Source organism: Callithrix jacchus, chromosome 1 (genome assembly GCF_049354715.1).
Source record: "Callithrix jacchus isolate 240 chromosome 1, calJac240_pri, whole genome shotgun sequence".
Lineage (NCBI taxonomy): Eukaryota > Metazoa > Chordata > Mammalia > Primates > Cebidae > Callithrix > Callithrix jacchus.
In genome coordinates, this window is record NC_133502.1 from 127,715,694 (window position 1) to 127,729,839 (window position 14,146).

At 36.0% G+C, this 14,146-nt stretch overlaps 1 protein-coding gene across 10 annotated transcripts in view; it reads left to right on the forward strand.

Annotated features, from left to right (window-relative positions):
• The window catches only part of FOCAD (focadhesin), a 302,205-nt gene that overhangs the window by 211,715 nt on the left and 76,344 nt on the right, over positions 1-14,146 (forward strand). For all 10 annotated transcript variants that reach the window (XR_013534562.1, XR_013534576.1, XM_078370173.1 and 7 more), the window contains 3 exons: positions 303-395; positions 6,024-6,112; positions 9,994-10,038. Coding sequence is in view for 8 of the 10 variants with exons in the window: in XM_078370173.1 (XP_078226299.1) it covers positions 303-395; positions 6,024-6,112; positions 9,994-10,038 (227 nt within the window). In the remaining 2 variants the exon portion in view is untranslated. The remainder of the gene's footprint in view (positions 1-302; positions 396-6,023; positions 6,113-9,993; positions 10,039-14,146) is intronic.

The following is a 14,146-nucleotide window of genomic DNA, read 5'->3' on the forward strand; positions in this document are numbered from 1 at the left end:
TTTCCCCCTAATTTTCAAGGACAGATTTGTATTACATGTACATTTTAACTTGTTATTGTAGGATTGTATTTGCTTCAATTTACAAAATTCTAGGCTTACTTTGTCTTCACAAAACTCTACACTCTTCTACTTAGGAATATCCAAAAGATATTATGTGTGGTTCTGATCCTAGACTGATTTGGTTTGTTTTCAGAACCTAAAACACTTAAATAAAGGAAAAGAAACAATTGATGATACAGTTTTAATTTTATTCTATTTTAATACTGTGTAGTCTAACATGCTGTGGTACATTTTTCCCACAGGTTCATATCCAGCTTTCGGAGTGGCACCGTGCGATTTTTCTTCCACAGGCCTGGCTTGCGTATATGAATCGAGCTTATCATGCCATTTTACAGGTAATGAAACTACAGATTAGGTTTGCTTTGAGGAAGTGTTTCCTTATCTCACATTTTACTGCAAATGTGTATTTAATATAAAAGCACTTGGGAAAGCAGCACTACTAAAAATGTGATAGTTATTTTTACTCATAAAAGAATGTGAGGCATATATGTGTGTGTGTGTGTGTGTGTGTGTGTGTGTGTGTGTGTGTGTGTATATGCATTGCCGCACTTAAAGTTAAATGTCGATGCCCCCCAAATCTGTGTCTCCCATCCAGAGCTCCTTCCTGAGTGCCACTCTCCTCACCCCTGCTGCCTTCTGGGCATCCCCACTTGGCTGCCCCATAGCACCTGACTTGAGTGCATCCCAAACTGAGCTCATCTTTTTCCTTTATACACACCTGTGCTTCCTCACTCTGGACTTACTTACATCTCCAGCCTGATCTCTTAACCCTTCCCCCAGATTTTTATGTTTCAGTCTTGTTAAATTTCTTTGTTTTCCTGAACTCAAATGCCTTTAAGAACCTCTTAGCTTTTATACACACTATTCTTTCTGTCTCTGACCCTGCCATTCCCTCTTTACCCACCTGATTTATACTTGTTCTTTGGATCAATTTATCTGGAGAGGCACTGTGTGCCTTACTCCTCCCTCTACTGGATTATATGCCCTTCTTGTGTACTTTCTTAGTATCTGAGCTTCCCTTTTTGAAGCCGTATGTTAGTTATTTGTCAGAAACCTCCAGTTGTCTCTGTGCTTCTAAGGGCAAGAGCTCTGTTGTCTCTGACCCCAGACATAAGTGTCTAAACATACCAGGTGTTCACTAAATGAATGAGATATACTCAGTTTGACTTTATTTGATCCAGTAATGTTATAAGTTATAGTTTGTGAATTTTTAAAATTAGAAGTTATTTTTAATCACTTGGGGAATATACACAGGTAATATAAGAAAACAACTAGCTTAATTGTTTTTCCTAGCTTAAAATTGATTATTAAGGATAATAGAAAAAATCTGATGCTACTTAAGTAATTTATGCACCAGAATAAGATTTTCATGGAGGCTTAGAAGTGCGATATTGTGGTTAGAGATTACAGCTGGCTAATAAAATGATGGGGACAGTGAGAGTGGGGCGTAGGATGGGGTGAGAGGAATGACTGGGCAATGGTGTTCTAATCTCAAATTAAAGCTTTTTTGCAACTCATCTTATTGATCCTAGAACTTATAAAACACTAATATGTTTTCATAGTTTCTGATTCATTAGAACTGAATAGGGGACCAGGAGTCTTCATGTTTTACAAGCTGCCAGGTGACTTAAATCCATGTAGTCTACCAGCCAAACTTAGAGCAAACTGCTTTACAAGATCCCCTAAATGTACTGTAATCTACATTTTAAAGATGTTCCTTTGGAACTATCATTTTCTTTTTCTTCTTGTTTCCTTACTCAGTTTTTATCTTTAGCAGCATCTGGGCACCCAGCATGTTTTGGATAAATGCATGAGTGAATGAACGAATGACTCATGTCTGTATATTTCTTTAACATCGTTAAACACACCCTTAGCCAATTACAGTTTTTAGTCAAGAAGCCTAAGATTGCAAGTCAGAGTATGGAATTTTTCTCATATTCACTTTTCCCCAAGTTATTTTGAATTTTTTTCTGCAGCAAACATTTATGGAACATGTTTTATTGGGCAGGTCCCATGCTGAGTATGTGGGATACCAAGGGGCACGCCTTCCTCACAATGAGCTCCCAGTTTAGGGAGGGAGGCTACCGTGCCTACTAGCAATTCCAGTACAGTGTCTTTCGTGTGTTAATAAAGGATGTTCAAAATGCGATGAGCACCTGGAGAAAGGGATGAATAGCTCCTCCTCCTGCAGAATGAAGTGAGAATTCTATTTAACTCTTAGTGTAAGAAAAGCTAAATTGAATAGGATTATAGTATAATTCTGCATATGACTTGTAATTGATTAAAAAAGCAATGTTTTTTTTTTTAAATAAGAGCTATGGTTTGTTGAGTAGCTAGTGTGTGTCCAATACTTAACATATATTATTTTAATTAACCTATACAGAAACCCTTTGAAGTGGATGTATGAACCCCATGTGTAATGGGATTATAGATGGGGAAGGCAGGGTAGGAAAGCAAAGCAAACAGCTCAGAACCCAACAGGCACTAAATGAAAGTATGGGAATTTACCCTGGATTTGTCTGACTCCAGACCCTTAGCCTTTTCCACAGTGCCATGTATTTTCCCTAATGTTGTTATTAATTGTTATAATAAATGGGAATTTGTTTAATATTTTAAAGGGAGATCTATTTGATCTGTGAAAAAATCTGTGGATTTTTCATAAGTTTTAGTACTGCAGGTCAGTTATTCCGATATGAAGGTGATGGTTTATATCTTAATTTATCATTTAAAATCTCTTTACTTTGGATTTCTAGTTAAGTCCAATTCCACTGAGAATTGGTGACAAAAGAAGAGAAAGTAAAGGGATGGATTACAATAAGATTTGCAGTATTAAAAGTACAGCAATGTGTTTTAGGCTATCACTATTACTTGAAAGTACACTGATGCTTTTATGCTTAAACAAGTTTTTTAAATGAGTCCACACACTTAAAAAGAGTTTATGATATCTTAGAATAATTGGAGCAACTGCCAGACTCCTTGTCTATATCAAGAATTTCTGTCCTAGAAGACACTTTTTCTGTACAAGAATTACAGTTACTTCCATCTGGTGCTAGACATACTTTTTAGCATTAAACTAGAGGATCATTTAGAGAAGCCATGTTTTATTCAGTTAAGCCTAGGAAACATGCTAATAGGTACATTCTCTGTTACTTCCTGGAAGTTAAGTGGGATATGATTAAGTCTGAGATCTGAACACTACTAGTAGCTTCTGCTTAGATGTCTGCTTCAAGTCTTACCTAATTTTTCCACAGGAACTTGGAGTTTTTAACTATAAGCGTTTCAAAGTGGTTGACATGGAGAGGTATTTAGATTTCTTCTCATTAAGATGAAAAATGAAGATAGAAGCCAATTGACAGTACAGAGGCCATTTCGGTTAGGAGCCCTCTGGGAGTCTTTATCTTGTTACCCTTCTGGGATACTAAGGAGGTTAAGGTCTCCAGCCTTTGTGAAAAGGGCTCTTTGGAATTGTGAATATGGCCTCAAACAGGAGAGAGGTATGAAAGCACATTGCCTCTAGAGATTTTTCCTGAATTGACCAGGTAGTTGCCAAATAGTCTGAAGTTGGAGCCCAGGTCAGGAACTGCAGCTTCCAGTACGATATTCTATGACAATTTATATATTTTTTCCCCCTTTTTTGTGTGTATATGTTTGTTTTGTTTTAAATGTGTAGGAAGCTAGGTGAAATTGCTTACTATAATCAGCAAGTTCTTATGGTATAGGCTAGAGAAAAAAAAATCAGAGGGGATAGCTAGATTAATCATTGGAACTTATAGGCAATCCAAAAACCTCAATTCAGGTGATCACTTTAGCCATTTTGTTCCCATAAGTGTTTTCCACTCTTAACCACAAATGTTAATCAGAAAGCAGAGATGACTGAGTTGAATGCTGCTGAATCTCTCTATTACCAATAAGTCAAGAATTGGAAGGCAACATGGATCTGAGTAAAAAGCCCAACATAGATTGGGTGGCAGGGATTAGGGAGACATTTGAGAAAAGGGGATAGAAAAGAACAGAGACTCAGAAAGAAAAAAAGACATGAAAACTATTTAGTCACAATAGAATGGTTGTGCTGGTTTATGACTGCAGGGAAGATTAGAATGGTAGGCCTTCTTAAGAAGGTGTGCATATTCTAGTTTTCTTGTTTTATTTTTAAACGGATTTTAACCTTTTAATTTCTTGTCCTTTGTCTTTTTTGGAAAGCCATTTTAGGAAATGTTTTTGGAGTAAAGAGGAATAATTTAAGAAGCATAACTGAGACAGGCAATAAAAATTATGTTATTCTGTGTTTTGCCTGGACTCCTGGGTGGCCAATATTAATATCTTTGTAGTTTCCAAGAGACAAAGGTAGAATGAAAGGGCCAGAATTCCATATTTGAAAGTGTGGGGAATGAGGATGTATATGATAGAAGCAAACAAACTGTGAAGGATGTGAGTAGAGTGTCCCTTACATCTCAGAGTGCCTGCACTGGTGAGCCCCAGGGTACGGTGAGTCAGGAACTGACTCAAATACACAAACTCTGTAGACTGATAAATAGTCCTTGCCCTCACAGGGTGAGTAACTGTGAGAAGTACAAGGCCATATAACTTTATAGTCTGGATACTACGTTTTTGGAACCTCTTACTTCATGAGATTATACAGATAAAAATATGAATTATTTCAGGAGATATTTAGATAAATTCATGAAAGATGGTTTTATAAGAAAATAAGAGGGAGATAGAGATCTTTGGTTATTGACAACAAATCTGATAATGGTAGCTATTATTTGTTATTAGGCACTGTGTTCAATAGACAATTTTTTTTACGTTATTTTATGTGATACTTTAATACCATGAGATATTTGTTGGCCACATTTTACAAATGAGGAAACTGAAGCTTAGAGAAGTGAAGTAACTGGCCTAAATTTACACAGCCAGTAAGTGTAAATGGCATTAGGCCGAGGCGTTCTGAGCCCACATCCTAAACTCTTCAATATGTATCACTTTTCTGAGTATGGAGAGATACAAACTTTTCTTCTATAGAATATATCTCAATATATTAGTAAACAGTCTCATTAGTAAACAATAATAACATTAAAACCATCATGAAGACCATTTCATATCCATCAAAATGATAAAAATTAAAAGCTTGGCAATTCCAAATGCTGGTGAGAATGTGAAGTAACCAGAACTTTTGTTTACTGCTTGTGAGATGTAAACTGGGCCATCTGCTTCCAATAACGGTTGGGCATTACACTGCTGAATTCCTGTCCGAGTTGGGGCCCATCAACAAAATAGTATTTTAATTACATTTAGATAATGTAATTGGTGATGGAGTAGAGGGGAAATCATCTAATTAAAATAATTCTGAGTAAGAAAATGGAAAAGATAATACATATTTAAAGGACTTTGACTTAAAGGGACAATTTTAGCTGTATTTTTATCACAAGGTAGAAACTGGGAATTATGGTATCTATTTGTATGAGTTCACTCAAGAAATACAAGTGTAATGTGGAGCAATTGGAGAATAACTTAAGTTGTATCGTACCTGAATCTTAAGTGGTGTATACTTTATCTAACTTGTTTTCTCCTTTTCTGTTATAATACTGGTATATAGCCTTCAATCTTGGTATATTTTGATGTTAGCTAAAATTTTCAGTTGCTAACAAAGGCAGATTCACTAGTATGTAGGAGATTTGATAAATGGGGCCACTGAAATTCAAATTCGATTAGATATGTATCTCAAAATGAAATTCTATGCACTACATTTGCCAAACCTACAACTTTTCTAGGATGTTACCTCTAGTGAATGTAAAAATACCTGAGTATTGATGTGATTTTTCCTCACACATCCTCTTTCATAATCTGATATTCTGTCAGGAACACTTAAGGCCAAATGGAAAAGGATATATCTGTGTTCCAAAGAAATTTTAACATCACTTCAGCCATTGAGTTTGCATGCTGATTTATGCTATGATTTTTTGCAGGGAAGACTGGGAGAGCTGGAGTTACAGTTAAAACATGGAAAAGAAGGACCTGAGGAGGTGCAGTACAAAAAAAGCACAGCCTGGCTCTGGTAAGGGTTGGTGTTCAGCTGCTCATTCCCATTATTTGTCATGGGAAGTGAGCTATGAGGGGAAAGGTAACTACTTTAAAGGGTTTAAGATTGGTGGGAGTAACTTCTGTATGAGCCTGATGGGGAATAAGATGTGTGTGTGTTTTTTTTTACCCATTCCCTAGATATAAGATGGAGAGCTTTATTTATAAATTACACACACACACACTTACACACACATTCTAAAACAATATGGAAACAGTTTGTTTTTTCCCTTTTCCACCTGTAACTGATTATTCTATATGCTTTTGAATGAAAAATTCTGTTTTTCCCACTCCATTCATTGCTTTCCTACCTCACATGTAGTCAAGGATTACTTCTCCCCTCCTCTACTCCCCTCTTCCCCAAGACATAATTATCAGGAGCAACTTTACCATGACATGGCTTTAATTTCTTGGGCAGACATTTCCTAGGGAACTCCCACTATGTTATCTAGAAATACATAAGTGCTTGCTCATTAAAAGCAACTTAAAGTACTACATGGGTGGAGAAGAACACCCTATCGGATTTGTGTTTCACCAGCCTAAGTGTAAGTAAAGTGCCTCAAGTGTAAATGGCATTGTCTACAACCAAAGGTTGCTTTAATCTGAAAATCTGGCCAAAGGTTATTTGATTATAGGTTTTCATTGACTGACAATTGACTCAGGTAGAAAAGCAGAAACTGTGTGTTTGATTAATTGTATTCTAAATTATATTTTTTTAGATTTATTGAAAAATAGCAACGAAGTTTAAACATTATGATACTGGATTTAGGATTAGAGGGTTTTGCTTCCTATTTGCTCTTTTGCATCTGTTTTTACTTTTATCATCTGAAAGCAATAATTGGTAAGAGTAGTATTTGCTAAGTTCTTTAAAATACATAGAGAGACCTATGGATATATATTCCTGGTGAAACTCATGGGCTGTGTATATATGAATAAAAGGAGATAGGTCCCTAGAAATTTCTTAAGAATTATAGGCTGGATGCAGTGGTTCATGCCTCTAGTCCCAGCACTTCGGGAGGCCAAGGCAGGTGGATCATTTGAGCCCAGGAGTTCAAGACCAGCCTGGGCAACATGGAGGAACCCTGTCTTACAAAAAAAAAAAAAAAAAAAAAAAAAAAAAAAAAAAAAACCAGAATGATATAGTTAAATCTGCAGTAACTGATAAGTTACCTTGAAGTGAGCTCTTCAGCATCCTTACTCAAGTGAAACACAATCCCAAAGTGAAGTAAAGTCATCACTTGATTTATTATTTCAAAAAGTGTTTATTGTTTGTCATGTGCCAGGTACTGTTCTAAGCACAGAAGAACAGCATTGAACTTTGTCCTTCCAAAGTTTATACTTGAGTAGGTGGAAATGTATAATAAACAAATAAACATAGGGGATATGATAGAAGTGGATTCATGGAAGAAAAAACATGATAGAGGGAGTAGAGAATGAATGAGGCTTGGGGGAGGTAGCAGGGTGGCATTACCCTTTTCTGTAGGGTGTTCAGGAGTCTCTTTAATAATATGACATTTGAATGAGACCTGAAAGAAGTGGTGGAGTGAGCCAAGCTGATATCTGGAGAAGAGCGTTCTAGGAAAAAGAAACAGTGAATTCTTCATAGGCCCTGGGTGTGTACCTGGCAATGCCTGTGTGGCATGGATGAGAGCAAGGATGGAAGTAGTAGACGTGAGAGCAGAGAAGTTTGGGAGATCACAGGGTGGAGAGTCTTTGTTGGTACAAAGAGGACTTTGTGAATGAGGTGGAGAAATATTGGCAGATCTTAATCAGAGGATCTGACTCATGATTTAAAATTTAGCTGTTATGTTGAAAATATACTTTGGGGGCCATGGTTAGGAGTCTTGTAATAATTTAGGCTAGAGATAATAAGTGTTTTAGATTAGGATATTAGTGGTGGACAATTAAATTGATTTTGATTCTATTTTAAGGCAGATATATGTTTTAAATGCTAATAATTGAAATGAACGATGTGAAAGAAAGAAGTAAAGATAACCCAAGATTTTAACTCTAAACAAAAGTATGACATTTCCATTTAAGACAAGGAAGACTAGAGAAAAGCAGGTCTGCATAGGGTAGGAATCAGGTTTCGGACTTGGGCCTGAGATGCCTCATTAGCCTCCAATTAAAGATAGCAAACAGGTTGTTGACTAGTTTAGAGTTCTAAGGACAGCTCAGTGCTAGAGAGATGAGTTTAGGAAATGTTGGCATATTGATGGAATTTAAATTCATGATGCTGGGTGAGGTCACCTAGGGATTGAGTAACAAAAGATTTCCAAAGATTGAGGCCTGGTTCTATATTTAGAGGTGGGGAAGACGAAGAGGGAACCTGTAAAGCAGATGGAAAATTAGTTATCAATGATGTAGGAAGAGAACAAAAAGAGTAAAATCTTAAAAACCAAGGAAAGAAAGCCTTATAAGAAAGGAGCAACCAACTGTGTCAAATGCTGCTGATAGGCAGCCGAAGATAGGGACTGAGAATTGAGCATTAGATTCAGTCTCCTGAAAATAATTGGTGATCATGACAGGAGCTGTTTTGGTAGAGCTGTTGAGGTAAAAACCAGGCTATAGAAGGACCTAGAGAGTGGAAGGAAGTAACTAGGGTCATCAAGAATAAATAATCTTTTATAGGAGTTTTGATGTGTAACAGACCAAGAAATGGGGCAACAGCTGGAGGGCTTGTTCTTCTTTCTTCTTTTAGAGGGTGGATACTGCAGTATGTTCATATGCTAAGGGGAGTAATACAAGTAGACATGGAAAAATTGGTGATGCAGCAGAGAGGAGGGAGTAGAGAGGGAGCTCTAGTGTACAAGTGGAAGGTTTGACCTTAGATATAAGTATACATAGGTCATTTGTAAATATTCCACATTGACCCATGAACTATTACATTGAATGGACTCTATTCCATTTAGGAATACAGAAATTAGACAATATATTTTAGAGAAATTTATAGTCAAATGCTTTTAAAAAATACAAGATTAAGGTCTATAGGAAGTGTTGCACCTGTCTGAAAAACTTGGCTCTTCAGAATGACTCATTCTCAGAGTGCTGAATAGCTAAGAGTTTATTATATATCAAATGCAAATATTTATGAATGCAATATAATTTATATTTAAATACAGCAACTTTATAATATCTATAAAACCTTTGAATTTATAAAATTAAAAGTGTATATTGAAAATGATCCATTTAAAAAAGTAAATTTTACAGCCAGTGGTTGTTTTTTACTTTATCTTGAAAATTCTATATTAAAAAATTAGGGCCTGTAAATATTTGAATTGTGCATACCTTCTTTCCAACCCACAAGTATAATTATTTTCTTTTGGCTTTCCCATGATAATAGAACAAAAGTTTGAAATTGCATTTTCTATACACACATAGCAACTGCTTCATATATAAATTTGGAAATTGGAAAATGATGTTTTGGTGAGCTCACAAGTAAAAAAGAGAGAATTTCTTAGTCAGTTTGGGCTTCTAAATACCACCACATTGAAATGATTAGGATTTCAATATATGAATTTGGTGGGGGATGCAATCATTCAGTCCGTTGAAGAGAGTAATGTAATGGATACTTGTATATAATGGACACTCCATCTGAGATGGTACTGTTAGTACATGCCCCTCAATTACACATTCACCTCCTCCCTACCTCTACTCAGTGGCCTCATGAACAGAAAGGTGAAGCTGTCTTTGAAGCAAAGCCCTTATTATAGTTCTTTCACCTTCCACTAAAATTCTACATGTATAGTTTTAAGATCAGGAGTCATTGCTGGAGGTTCTTATTAATTGATGAAAAAGAGAAAGGAATGAGTTCTTGTTCTAACATAAACTCATATTTGTTTTCCATCTTTATTTCAGGATTAGAGACATGCTGACTGATGAGATCACCAAGACAGCTGCAAAGTAAGATCCATTTAGTCTCTTATAAAACATTTCTTATAAATACTCTTTCCTGGTAGGTACATACATTTCCTCCTTTTAGGGCATTTCATAACTTTAAGGATTTTAGAGTACTTTTAAATTATTTTTAAAAAATTAATTGTTACCCTTTCTTATAATAGGTGAATTCTTACTACATGTCTTTTTGTGAAAATACATAGGGATTGGTACCAGATGTGACTTTTACATCAGGAGTCACTGAAGTTGAGCCCTGTCTGTATACCTAACAAATGACATGTGCTTTTAAAGGATTGTCATTTAGTTCAAGGGGATAAAGAAAAAAGAAAGGAAAGAAATCCTTGCTAATCTGAGTTATGTGGATAGTACTTTGTTTTGTTCCATTGGTGTTACTGGGTTCAGTATATCTAAAAATTGAATTTTTAAATAGTAGAATCTAATGTAAAGGTCCATTAAAAAGGCAAAAAAGGCAGTTTTAGTCATATGCTTATGATTTTAACAAAAATTACTTGAGTGTCACTGCCTTGATGCTTTTTATTTACCTTAAGCCAACTCTCACTAAAAATTTATACCAGAATGAACTTGCTTGAACAATCTCTTCAGATTCCTTTGTTAATAAGCTGACTAACTGTTCCTGGCAGTAAATTACATGCCACTTACACTCACTTCCTTCCACCGTCTCCTCTAACTGCTGCCATTTCTGTTTCTCTCCTTTCTTTTTAGCCTCCAACTAACATAGATACGCCTTTGACCCAGAGGTTTTCATGTATTGAAAGTCCATATCATCTAGAAATTTTAAATTGTAGTATAGTTTATCCTTTTCCTGTCCCAAAATCTTCTGTAGCTAAATAGGTTTTGCCTTAAAAACAAAATAAAAACAAAAAATGATCTACCTTAGAGTTAGCTTTCTATCAGTAATTTCTTAAACAGACACTAACTGTGAAGTGTGATCTCAGCAGATTATTACTATTCAGCCTCGTGTCTTCTGGATAAAGAGAAATAGAAGTGACAGTCCTCCCCTAACTCAGTTCCATGGAAGGCACTGGGATATATCTGTTGACAAAATGAAAACTAAAGTACAGAGAACTTAGAGACTCATTCATGTCTGTTTTTCCAGTTTCGTGAATTGCAGAATTGCAGACACAGTAAGAGAGGGCTCAGTTGCATATCAGAGGGGAGGGGGTGCTGGGATGAGAATGTAGGCTGTCTTTGACTTTTACCTTTCATAGTTTGTTCTCTTATGTAGTCTACTTATATCCTTTTAAAAGCGGTGCTCTGACATTTGCAGCCAAAAGCTTGAAGAAGAAACTACCGACTTTCTACTAAAGCAAACTATGATTTCTCCTATCTAGTAGCTATTGCAGTTTTTCATACTAAAATTTTATTCCAATGTGACTATAATCTTAGATTCACAAAGCATCACTGTATGACTAATACCTAAAGGAAGTGTGTTCACATTTTCAGTGATATAGAGTAAAAATAATTCATGTTCTCATGGCATTACCTTCTCATCAAAACTTACAAAGTATCTTGTAAACCTTATTTTAATAAAGCAATCCTGACAAGACTAGGAATGGCAGCAAGTGAATAAGAGATATTTTAGGTCCAGAGGCTGAGAGATGGGTCATAGAGCAGGGGAAAAGAATTATTTTGTCACCTCCTCTTTGCTTCTTCCCACTGGCTTCCTCTAACCCTGTGAGACCTTCACCACTGCCCCTTGCCAGCTTAGCTCTCCATTCTGTAGCTATACAGCTGTCACAGCTGATTTGGGTCAGGGTAGGGCTTCTTTTGTTCAGAGCTAGAAGTTAAATGCAAAAAGTAAAATACCAATCCTGGGGTGATCCTAATTTGTTCATTTAAGAACATTTTTAAAGCTTCAAGGATAGAGCTAAGGGAGAATCAGAACACATATAAACCTGATAATTGATGTAAATTTATTTCCATTATTATTTATTGAACAGATTTAAACCTGAAGATAAAAATTGCTGAAGTATTGAGTCACTTTACTAATATGTAATGTAATACTTTGTTCCTAAGAAAGCATCATTATAGCTCATCCTTCCTTGTGCTTTTTAATTAGGTTAATAACATCATTTTGTTTTAAAGGACAATTTAATTAAAATGTCAGTGGTGTTGCATAAATACTGTACCAATGCTGACATGTCATTATGCAAATTAGTTGCTGTCATTTGACTGGTAGGGGATAGTTATTTGAGCAACAAGGTGATGAGTTTTTACTGAACCAGTTATAGATTCCCACTTCTCCAGCTCCTCCTTGAATTTGTTTTACTAAGTATGTATTGAGTACCTTCTATCCATAAGTCATTGTGGTAGGCATGAAGGGAACATGAAGATGATGAAGAATTACTCCTGGTACCTTTGTGAAATATGTAATTTGGCCTGGGCTGCATTGTGTAGAGTGGACTAGGTTTTTAATTCAAAGATTGTTGTCCAAATATGCATGCATTCATTCTGCAACCAAAGATCTTATTACCAGTGGCTTTAAATAAATTTTTCTCCATTACTTAAGAATAATACATACTCAGTTATGTCAACACTAGTGAAGGATTTGAAATAAAATAGTTGGTACCGTTTTCAAACTGAGGCTAATTTCTTTCAGAATTTTGGTGTTAAAAATGACTTTTTATGTTATCTTATCTAATACCTTGGTTTTATGACATTTGATACCCATATTCTAGTGACCTTGTGTTTTCTGCAGGGTAATAAAAACTGAGAATGTAATTCTCATACCACTCAGAATTTAAAACTCTTTTTAAAACTCACCTTTAGGGATTCATGACCATTTTGCTGTAGGAAAGGCATCAGGACATTCTGTTAAAAGAAATAAATAATTTTAGAAATAAAATAATTAATTTTGTTTTTGTTAAATGATTTTATGGCTAGGGCATCTAGGAATGACCACATCTCACTTATGTTTGCTAAGTGTTTTCTTATTAGCTATATGAGTGCTCAGTAATTGTCTTTGCAGAACTCTAGCAAAACCCAGGTTGTAACCATCTGCTTACACCTCAAGGCTTCCTTCCCATTTTGTCTTCCAACCCTCCCCATTATAAATGTTGATGTCTTACTAACTTTTGACTGGCCTCATGGAGGAATAAACTGAGGTGGGGCAGAGTGAACAAAATGATCATGCCTTCAAGCCCTCACAGAGCTTAACCATTCTAAAGTGGAAGGGAGAGATGGAAGGAGAGATGGGTGAATAGATTGATGGAAGGACTTGTTAATGGCAAGTCCTGAGTCTCATTCTTACCGAATGGAAGCAGAATTGCAAGAACACATGTATACACCAACAATTTAATACCCACTGACTCAAGTGTTCAATTGTGACTGCGGCTTGGGACTGGAGGTAGTAGGCTCGTTTAGGGAGCAGGGTTGAAAATCTTCCTTATCCCTCATATCTGTTCTACTCCTGCCCTGAGCTAAGCAGGAAGTGGTTCTTGGCGCATACACTGAATTCAGAGTCAGGTTTCAAGTCCAGATTTTGGGGAACATTGTCTGTATTTATGGAAACCCACATTGTAAGACTGAGAACGGAACTATCTGTTGGTATGGGAGCTCTATTATAACAGAATTGGCAATCCTAGAGCATCTCATTGGTGCCCCATAGGGCACTTTATAGGATCAGCTTAGAGTTATGTAATAATATTAAATGCACATTTTCAAGTGGTGAGTATATTTAAAAGGTTTAGGTTTTTATGTTACATTCAGAAGTGAAACATAAAAGTTTCTTGGTAATATTAGAAGACTACCATTTAGATGGTATAAAAAGGCAACTTTCAGTCCAAATAGTGTAAAAACAGTCCTTTTTTATTTGCATCCTATCTGGGGTCTCCAGATTATATTACAAACTGGCCTTAAGGTTGATAGCTTTGCCATATTAAGAGAAAAGAGAGGATAATAGTGAGTGAGAAAAGCTTCCATGTGCCAAGTTGTAAGGTATGCAGTCTGAATTGGTTTGCTTTGAAGCCAGTTCAACATACCAGAGCTTCAGAAAAGCCAAAGGCCATTCTTTCTGCTGGGCCTATTGACATACCTGTCTTGGCTATGTTTTTAGAACAAAACAATATTTTTAAATTGGCCAAAGATGACACAG